This window comes from Gavialis gangeticus, unplaced genomic scaffold, assembly GCF_001723915.1.
Source record: "Gavialis gangeticus isolate Ggan-Ray unplaced genomic scaffold, GavGan_comp1, whole genome shotgun sequence".
Taxonomy (NCBI): domain Eukaryota; kingdom Metazoa; phylum Chordata; order Crocodylia; family Gavialidae; genus Gavialis; species Gavialis gangeticus.
This window is the reverse complement of record NW_017729022.1, coordinates 176,009,472-176,019,830: the sequence shown is the minus strand read 5'-3', so window position 1 is coordinate 176,019,830 and position 10,359 is coordinate 176,009,472. Positions and strand designations below refer to the sequence as shown.

At 40.5% G+C, this 10,359-nt stretch overlaps 1 protein-coding gene and 1 long non-coding RNA gene across 2 annotated transcripts in view; one reads left to right on the top strand and one right to left on the bottom strand.

Moving 5' to 3' along the window:
• Positions 1-10,359, bottom strand: part of PCSK2 (proprotein convertase subtilisin/kexin type 2) — a 245,917-nt gene that overhangs the window by 64,255 nt on the left and 171,303 nt on the right. The window contains exons 7-8 of the mRNA XM_019516557.1: positions 5,782-5,870; positions 2,340-2,515 (exon numbers count right to left, since the gene is read on the bottom strand). Coding sequence (XP_019372102.1) covers positions 2,340-2,515; positions 5,782-5,870 — 265 coding nt within the window. The remainder of the gene's footprint in view (positions 1-2,339; positions 2,516-5,781; positions 5,871-10,359) is intronic.
• Positions 1-10,359, top strand: part of LOC109296917 — a 386,887-nt gene that overhangs the window by 236,972 nt on the left and 139,556 nt on the right. The window lies entirely within an intron of this gene.

Below are 10,359 nucleotides of genomic sequence, written 5' to 3'. Positions count from 1 at the left end.
GCAAGCTTTCCTGGATTACCTAAGCATGCTCCTAAATTTACAGACAAGAGTGAGATGGTGCCTACAATTCATTTACTATGGGCCAACATTTAAAGCTAAGGATCCCAGAAAGCTTTAGAGACTTTACCACCTACAACAGTAGATTTAATTATCATGTCACAAAACAGGGTAAACTGAATGTACTGTTCACGAGGAGGTGGTGGTGCAGAGGGGGAGGAATTGGCAAAAAGAAGAACAGGAAATTGTTCAGGTGGAAAATCAGTAATTGCAGAGCTCCCACACAAAAGCGTCCAAGATGTACTGGAGAATTTCAGAGTTTTATTAGAAAAATACAGTGTACAATCAATACAACAGAGAGGAGTCACTCCATACAGCACTGAGAGTAAGTGTTTTCATCCTGACTGGTCTACACTGAGGAGATGAAGGCAATATATTTCACTCTTTGCTCTACCAGAACAAAGACATGCGGAACCTTACAGAACGACCCTCTCTCTCTTCCACTGTGTTCTGATCTCTTACCAGCTTTTCTATCTTTCCTTTCCTCTACCCTGTGACCATTTTTTCCTTCTCTTCCACCTTGGCCCCTTCCTACCTACAGCAATTTATTTGAAGGGAAAAAAAGCCTACAGCCCATTCTTACTACTCTCTGCCCAGCTTTCTTTTGCCACCAGTTCCTCTCCCTTCTGCAGCTACCTCTGTGCTTCACCTTGGGCTGGTTCCCAGCAGTAGTGAAACTGGGAGTGTGGGAAAGGGGGAGCAACTGGGGCAGCTTTCCCAGGCACTGTCTTTTTGGAGGGGATGAAAAAATAGCTACTGCTATACCAGGTGTACATGTACAGACACATGTAAATTGTTTGAGATGAACAGAGAGAAAGAGAGATATGGAGACAATTCAGCAGTTCAGTGTAGAGAACTACATTGGGGTCAGATAGCAGGTGCCTAAATGGGATCCAGGTACAATTTAGACCCATAAGTGACAAAAAGCAATCCAGCTAGACCAAGCTCCAGCACCTCTTTAGGCACCTTAATTTATTAGGTACCTTCATTTTGCCTTGAGAGATCCCTGCACCTGGGCTTCTGGGCATATTCAGAAGTGATTTTGCTAGAACAGCTAATTACCTAATTCTTACCTGAGCTTCACTGGGGGTGCATCTACATGTGACACTACTGTGCCATAGCAACATGCTGTAGTGACACAGCATCCGTGGGCATCTACATATGACTAGCAGTTACACTGCCATAGTGTATACTCCCCCTGTACAGCATGCCACTAAGGTGAAGTAGCTGCTAAAAATAATTGTGTGCCACGTGTATGGTGCAGTATGGGCTGTTACTGCGCCGTGATTCAGTACTTCCCAAAGGAAGTACTAAATCACAGAGCAGTAATAACATTGCCATGGTGGCACATGTAGATGTAGGTAGGTCAGGTAGGTAGGTCAGAGGTAGGGGGTCTTCTTAAGTCTTCAACCTATTAGGCACACACAGAGCATACAACTCACAAGGACTGTACCAAACACAGCAAACATCATACCATTGCTCCTGTTCTTTTCCCACCCTCTATCTTCTCCTGGATATAATCCACAGATCTGCTATTCACTTTCTCTTGGACCACCATGGAAATGTATATATTCTTGACATACCTCACAACATCTTCTTTGTTTCATACCTATCCTTCCAGGACTAGCTATACTCCTTAAAGTAAATCAAGTCATAATTTTCCATACACACTCTGACTTTCAGTTCATTCTGCTTGGTACACAGGAATCAAAGATATTTTGCAGACTGGCCTGCTAATTTTCCTGCATTTTTTCTAACCCTACAATACCTTTCCATTCCACCTCCAGAATTCTGTTCCTTATCCTGGTCCTTATCCCTTGACCCTAACTGTGTATTGGGTTTCTGTCACCCATTCCCACAAGACCTAATTTAAAGTCCTTCTCACTGGGTTTGACAGACAATGTCAGACATACTCTTGCACCTAGCATTTCCAAATGGCTCACCTCCCAATTCACTTCCCAGGGGATCTGGACATTGACCATGTAAGATCCAAAGTGCTTAACCCCGTTGATTTGGATCACCTTCCTGAGTTAAGACACCTGGTTTCTTCAATGCCTAAGTAAAGAAGCCTGCAAGAACTACACTGCAATGCAAGATGTCATGGTCAGAATTTGTAGGTAGTCTTAGGTAATTCCATCAATAACTGGGATAGACTGATATAATCCTACCATGTTTGGCAGTGCTCATAGCTGTTTTGTGGAATTTGGGCATGCATCAAATCAGTGCAAGTTGCATAAGATTTATGATGTCCCAATGACCAGATGTTTTAATAGAAATATTACCTTGTTAACACCATCTGCCATTGCTTGTAAAGTTAGTTCTCTGGGTCCATCCACAGTCTTCCCATTATCAGTTGGACCCCAGCTGGCACTATATATATCTATGACTTGAGGCATGTGACTGATGGAGGAAGCCTCAATAATGTCTGTCATAAATGGCTGGTCCAGCATTCGGATACCTGTGGGTTTAATCAACACAAATATGGATTACAGATCGCCAAAGACAAAGCATAACCTCAACTGATTAATACCTGCAGTTTTAGGCATTTCCAGTCTACTTATGGTTTCAATCCCACAATAATTTTGGACTAAAACTTCACATTCTGGTACGTGTTTGTACAGCACAATAGAACTGTTTCAATATAAAACAGCATTGGGCTAACACATAAAGGAGCACTTTATTACATATTCTGAACTTTGTAAGTACACGTCTCCTTTCATGGAAAATTTGAATACACTATTAGAGCAATTATGTTACATAAAACCCTGTAAATAAATCATTGCACTTGTTTTATTGATGTGGGAGCTGAAAGACAGGGAGGCTGTGTAATTTTACCAAGGTCATGTAGAGAGTTGTTTGAAAAAATAGAAGACTAAAATAAAAGCTACCAAGCAAACTACAAATCTTAATAACTCCAACGAATACATTTCATTTGTTTCCCAGTGTGTCTGTTTCTCTCGCTGTTGTTTTCCATGATAAATAATCAGAAAGAAGGAAAATGACAAATGACTTATCTGGGACTAATGATATACAGTATACTGGTAGGCATGTAAAATAGAGAGGCATGCCTATTGTTTGGGAAAACATTCCCTTCAAAGTATAATATAATATAATATACATGACACTAAAATATTAACAGTAAACAGCCAATATATACTGATTTAATTTGGTCTCTGAACTCCAGCCCCGAGCCAGTCAAAGAGGGTGACATTTAGAGCAGTGCCAGCATTCTGTGGGTAAATACTTCATTATGCCCAAAACGTAAGTCAGCTTTGCTGACAGCCGGGACTTTTAAGGTGAAGATTCCAGAGATCAGAGTTTCCAAGGATGGTTTTCAAGCAAACTGACTCCATTTATTACTCAGAGCTGAAATGTCAATTTTTTCAGGGTAAAGGTGGGCTGAAATTGAAACCATGGGTTTGAACCTTTTAAAATCTGGAGAATTTAGAAACCAGAACTTTTACTGAATCAAAAATCAAGTTCCTGATCCAAACACAAAGAAATGTGGCAAGCCTCCAAATTAGGATATGAATTATGCAGCTCAGACCAAATACTATTTTAAAATGAAAACAGGAGGATTGGGTGTCTCAGATTTTCAAATTCAAGCTAGGAAGTCAGAGTGAGACTTGGGGAACGAGACGTTCCCGCACAAGGTAAAAGAAGTGAAGGACAAATGTTTCTGAACTGAAAGTGCTGAATCTCCCTGACACTGGCACTAGACCCTTCAGACAGAGCCAGAACTCTGAACTGGACCATCACATTTTACCTTAGTACAGAAAAGTGGGATTAAAGGGGAAATTATTAGGGGATAGATTCTGAGCTGGTTTCTTTCAATGCCACTTTACATCGTGTGGATGTGGCTCAGAGACATGTTATAAACAGACAGTTTCAACCAGAGGTTTGATGGATTCAGGCACTGGCCAGGTGGTGGTGCTACAGGCCTCAGTAATAAACCTTTGCTTTTCTCAGTCCAGAGGGAATGAAATGCTGTTTCCATTCAAATACATTTACCTCGACAGAGAAATTTCTTAGGAAATGCACAAGCATGATCCCTCGGTTCAAGTACTTTCTAAATAACTGACTGGCATAATACATATGGGCCTGAACCAAAACCCCATATCTGAATATCTGCAAATCCAGTTGTTCCAGATATGGGACCAGATTTTGTAAATCATGCAGACCACTGATCTGTGTGTACTAGCAATGAACCATGGTGACTTGCATTAAGTTTCTCAGGCAACTGTGTTTTTGGATGTTATATCTCATGGATTGTAGAAACTGAAAAGTTGCTTTCAATCCATTCTTCCCTTCGTATTTTCTAGGGAAGATGCATCCTGCAGTACGAAGAATAATCATCAGCCATAAGAACTTGCACGCTTTAAAGAAATGGTCCTGAAAGGAAGAAGGGAGTGGTGGATATCTCATGAGGAAGTCTGTTCTTACAAAGTTCCCAACCCAATTTGTACAGATGCAAGAAGCCAAGTTCTTGTTGTCCTTGCATGCATACATGTACCTCTTGGATCTAACCAGTCTCAACCTCCAAACATGTACCAACAAATGCCTTCTATACTTTTGGAACAAATAACAGAGTTTAAAACAGTATTGCTGGCCACAATTGATAGTACTAATTTGCTTATGTGGAGGAAATCTTCTTTTACCATAGGAACGAAACACTTGTCAGTCAGGATCAGGCCAGCTCTCCAGCTGTCTTTTCTTTAATAGAACCTGATACTACTTGGTAAAAGGCAGGTGCAAGAAATCTTGTCAGCCTGATAATAATTAAGGTAATTTAACCACAGATGGATTCTGCTTAATTCCCATTAATTAGAAACTGGCTCCGTTTTTTGAATGGTTCACAAAACTTGATTTGTTTTATTTTTCTGCATGTTTACTTTTATTCATTATTAATGTAACTCTGATCAAGAATGATTTAGATATTAGTGAAGTTTGCCCTTCCAAAGCTTAGTGGAAAACATTTATTTGATCTTTCCTTAGTTTTCCTCATAGGCACCATTTGGGGTGATGGCTGGTATCAGTTTAAATCAATTAGAAACTGCTAAAAGTGTCTCAGTGTTAATCACCAGATAGAAGTTGCTTCTGAGTCCGGATCTGATTTGGGAAGTTATTATGGCCATGGTGGTATTTCAGATACAACAATCAAAAGGCAGATGAGCCAGGCTGTCAAAATAAAATTCACTATGCTGCATGCATTCCAAGAACCAGACCTTCAGCAGCTGTCAACAGCTATCCATGACAACAGCTCCACATAGATTAACACCAGCTGAGGACCTTGCCCCTACTAAACCTAGAGAATAAATGCTAGGAGGTTGCTTTTTCAGAAGCCATTTTTGCAAAATGCTAAGAACAGTTACATTTGCATTTCTTCTGCTGCAAGCTTATATGTACTTCAAATGAGTTCTGAAATGGTATAGATAAGGAGAAACAGACTGGCTTATAGGGAAACAATATGCAAACTGCAAGTGATAGGGGAAGGAGCTAGAAGGAATGCTTTTCCCTGCCTTAAATATATACATATACACTTACGTATATGTGAACACAAAAAGGGAGTACTAAAACATCTGTGATTAAAGTATACAGTCTAGACCAAATCCTAGCACTCTTATTCAGTCAAGGCTTCCATTGTCTATGGGACAAGGCTGGTCTAAGGAAAACACTTGAGTAAGGAGTACAGGATTTGGTGCTGTAACTGTACTGGGACCATACCTGCCACCTTTGAGTTGTATGCCACACCCACTCCACAGATGTTATTGTTTGCAGCAGCTGACACTTCGCCTGCACATCTGGTTCCATGGCTGCAAAGATAAAAGACAGACTTTTCATGTCAACAGAAGCTTCTATGCCAACTTTAGTGCACAGCATCATGTGCTCTTAAAAATATGCTTCATCATATCATTGGTTCATCATTGTCTTTGCTTGGAGGAAAAATGAAAATTCATTCCTGACTCTACTACACTGTATTGTGCCGCATTTAGGCAAAAGGATTCCTTCTTGAGAGTGTTTATCATCTGCAGCTTGAATGGCTAATAGTATCATACATGGCTATGCTCTGTTGGTTGCAAAGTTATTCAGTCCTTTGAAATCTGGACTTTCAAATAAGTTTTGTCTTTGATGGGCAATAGAAATTTAACGTGCCACAATAGAGTGGTCTAAATGATAATGCTTAGCACTTACATAATGCGATGACACATCTATCATTAGATTCTATTTGTTTTATGGTAGCACCCAAGGGCTCCATGGGTCAAAGCTCCATTGTGCTAATGCTGCACAAACACATAAGTGAAACAAGACCGCCTATTCCTCAAAGAGGTTGCCATCTAAAAAGACAGCAGTGGATGCAGCAAAGACAGGGGAAGAAAAAATGAAACACAAGGCAAAATGGATCAGCATCTTCAGTAGCAGCTCTAACACACCAGCTGCATGACCATTGATAGGCTTCATCCTCCTTCAGTGACAAGTCTACAGAAGAGACTGGCTCAACCCAATGGCCAGTTCATGAACTTACTTCCTTCAGATCAAGTGGTGAAGGTCTGTGCAGTGGCACTGCAGGTCCAGGTTCAACCCAGCTCCTGCTGCTCCTGCTGCTTCAATAATGCTTAGTGTTTTACAACTGTTAAGAAATTAATTCCTCCTGAAAATGCCATAAAGGCTAAGCTTGAAGGCCTGGGTTGGAGCATCTGGTTCTTTTCCACACTCTCTAGTAAATATATGTATTTAATGTTGAGAAAGTTGCTTTAAGAGTACTATATTTTAGCATTTCTTAAAACTAGATTATATTACTTATACTGTATATGTATAGGAAAGATCTATAATACCCAGAAGATTATCTAGCTACCTATATATACACATATACAGATAGATAGATAGATAGACAGATCTTCTCTATGAATTTATATTGTGCTCAGTACTACAGTATGTTGGCACCTCAAAAAATTAGCAATACTGTCCTATAAAAGCCAAATATAATCTCAGATGCTCCATGCTTTAAAAATTACTGGATTTTTAAAATTCATCCTCTGTCTTATTTCTCCCTCTTCCACCTAGCAGGAGTAACATTAACAGAGGGAGAGAAGTAACATTCTTTTTTCTGTAATATTTTCCATCTTTAAAAATAGAGCCATTGTACAAAAATGCCTGGGTTCAGGTTTCTTCCACACAAAAGAATAAGATCTCATAAGGTTCAAGATACCTTTTATGAAGGGGGAAGAAACAAGACTGATATAGGTTTTTGTATATCTTTCTTTCAATAACTCAGCAGGTTTTCCTTGATGTCCTCATTCAAAGAACTGTGTAAAAATTATAGCGTTGCTAGGCATTCATTATCTAGTCACCTGTGGACTAGCTATAAGCTCACATGTAAGATGAAGGAAAATTATTTTGTTTAAAGATTTTCTCAACTGATGCTGCAGTTTGAACATCACTGACATTATCACATGAGCTGTTCATCTGATATGAGAGACTGCTGTGCAAAGAGTATAGAGGTGAATTGGTTTTACATACGTAAAGATATATGTGCATTATGGACACTGGTTTCAAAGCCCATTTATGCCAGTGGCAGTTCATAGATTCCAGGGCTTTAGGGCTGGAAGGGACCTCGTGAGATCAGGAGCAGGAAGTCAGCTGGGGTCAGATCACCCCAGCAAGATAAGCATCCAAGCATTTCTTAAAGGTATCCAGAGTAGGTGCTTGCACCACTTCTGGGAGGAGTCTATGTTGGCTACCTGGAGGGAGTCTATTTCAGACTCTGGAGACTCGGACAGTAAAGAAGGTTTTCCTTATGTCTAGCCTAAAACAGTCTTCCAGCAGTCTGTGACCATTAAACTTCGTCTTCCCTTGGGGTGGCCTGGTGAACAGATGTTCTTCCAGTTCCTGATGCACACTCCTTATATACTTATAGGCTGCCACCAAGTCCCACCTGAGACTTTACTTCTCCAAGCTGAACAGTCCCATGTCTCTCAGCCTCTCCTCATAAGGTCTGTTCTCTTGACCTCTAATCATGCACGTGGCTCTTCTCTGGACTCAGTCAAGCTTCTCCACATCCTTTCTAAAGTGTGGAGCCCAGAATTGGATACAGTACTCCTGCTGCGGCCTGACCAAGGCTGAGGAAAGTGGAAGGATGACTTTCTGGGTCTTGCTTGAGATGGATTAGTAGATGCAAGCCAGAGTTTTATTTGCTTTGCCAGCTGCGGCATTGCATTGGTAACTCAAGTTCTCTTGTGGTCAATCATGACCCCCAACTCTCTTTTGGTCATGGTGCTAGTGAGTGTAACACTGCTAAGCTTATAGGTGTGATGTAAGTTTTCTCCCCCAAGGTGGAGCACCTTGCATTTCTCCATGTTGAATGTCATCAGGTTTTTATCTGCCCACCTTGTGAGCCTGTCCAGGTTAGCCTGAATCACCAGCCTATCCCCTAGAGTGACCACACTTCCCCATAATTTAGTGTCATCCATGAACTTAGCCAGTCCACTTCTGATACCCAAATCCAGATAATTTATGAATATTTTAAAGAGTGCTGGTCTGAGTACTAAGACCTGGGGGACACCACTGGTCACCATGCGCCATGTTGACTTGGTTCCATTGACTATCACTCTCTGGGTCTGACCACAGAGACAGTTCCCAAGCCATTGGACCATAAGGTTGTGGCATGCTGCTCTACTCTGTGGCCATACTACAGAGTATGGCTTTGAGCAGTACTACAGAACCTTTGGCAGTGCTAACATGCCCACAGGGTCTGCTTACAGGTCAAAGCAGGCAGAAGCTAAGAAGGGATACACGAAGGTAAAGTATCTTTCTCAGCATCCAGCAGCAAGCTGGGGCAGAGCTAAGGGTAGAACCCAAATCTCTTGATTCCCAGTCCAGTGCCCTAGCTAAATAACATGCTTAATTTATCCAACAACATACTTCCTTTGGCACAGAAACCAGTGCTGTTGGAAAGCACAGACAAAGAGATTTTGAGTCTTCAATAACACAAATTGGAAAGGGTGATCTCCATTTATGGGCAATGAAGCTGTGATTCATATCATACACTGAGCATACAAACCTCTCTCAGATTCTTTTAAAAATCTAATGCAGCTGTCTGCTTACAAAAGCCTCCTGGTTCTTCTTTTCTTGCTCATGTAGAAATATTTCCTTTATGTACAAGTGATATTTCACTTTGCATCTGATCCTGCATGTATTAAAGTCAATGGGAGTTTTATGACTGCAGTTGGGCTCTGTTTGATAACACAGTCTTTGAAAAGTTAGTGTTGCATAATTCTTTTATATCTGGGTGCACGCACCAGGCAACACACATACATATGAATGGACATGTTACTATAGCAAGGAAGCTACCATCTCGAAGCAATAATATTTTATACAGAAGCAGTTATGAAAATACAAAGTAAGTTGTAAGACCACTCAATATATTAATAACTGAACACAGAAAAATATATTTGTATATATATTCTTCGAACAGTCTTTTACAGGAATTTTTCTTAGCTTGGCACACACATGAAATCCTGTATCCATAAAGCTCATCTGATTCCTCAGGCAGGAAGTGTATTCTTTACTGACACATAATATTATTCAATAGTATTCATCTTGCAGGGCAGAAAAAACACTTGCAGCATAGGAGGAGCCTTGGGTTGTAGCAGAGAATCTTGTGCTCTCAAGAAATCACCATTTTTCTGAAAAGCTAGAGGATGCTGTGGAGAATTCTGAATCTAGAAGAACAACTTCTAGAGAAGACCTGTCCTTATGATATGCCATTCCTTTTCTCATTAGGGTGAAAAAAGGAGAGTGATGTCATAGAAGATCATGGGTTCTCTTTTGTGTAATACTATTAGAGCTTCTCTAAGTCTAGTATTGCAGGAAGACAATGTTGTGTGGTCAAAGAGATAGTGTCTCAAAGGCAACCCTTATGAAAAAGGACATTGGTATAAACTGAATCCCACTATGAAACATTTTACAGAACTTGAGAACACAATCAGTTTAAAAAACATTTGGCTAGGCATGCTTGGCATTATGATTTTCCCTATTGAAAAGGATGTAACCTGGCATTAGTAATGAAATGTTACTAATCTGTATCACTACAGACCTAATTGGTGTTTCTGCTAGAAAGGACTTTTGCATAAATAAGGCAAGAAAGGCCAGAGACATTCACAACTGAAAACCCTAGGCTTTCTCTGACTTTTTATTCATGTACTAGTGAATTGCCCATCAAGAATGATGCAGGGGGAGCAGAGAGAGGGGGGGAAGCTTGCTAACCCTAACTAACATTGCCCCGCCATCGCCACCACCACCACT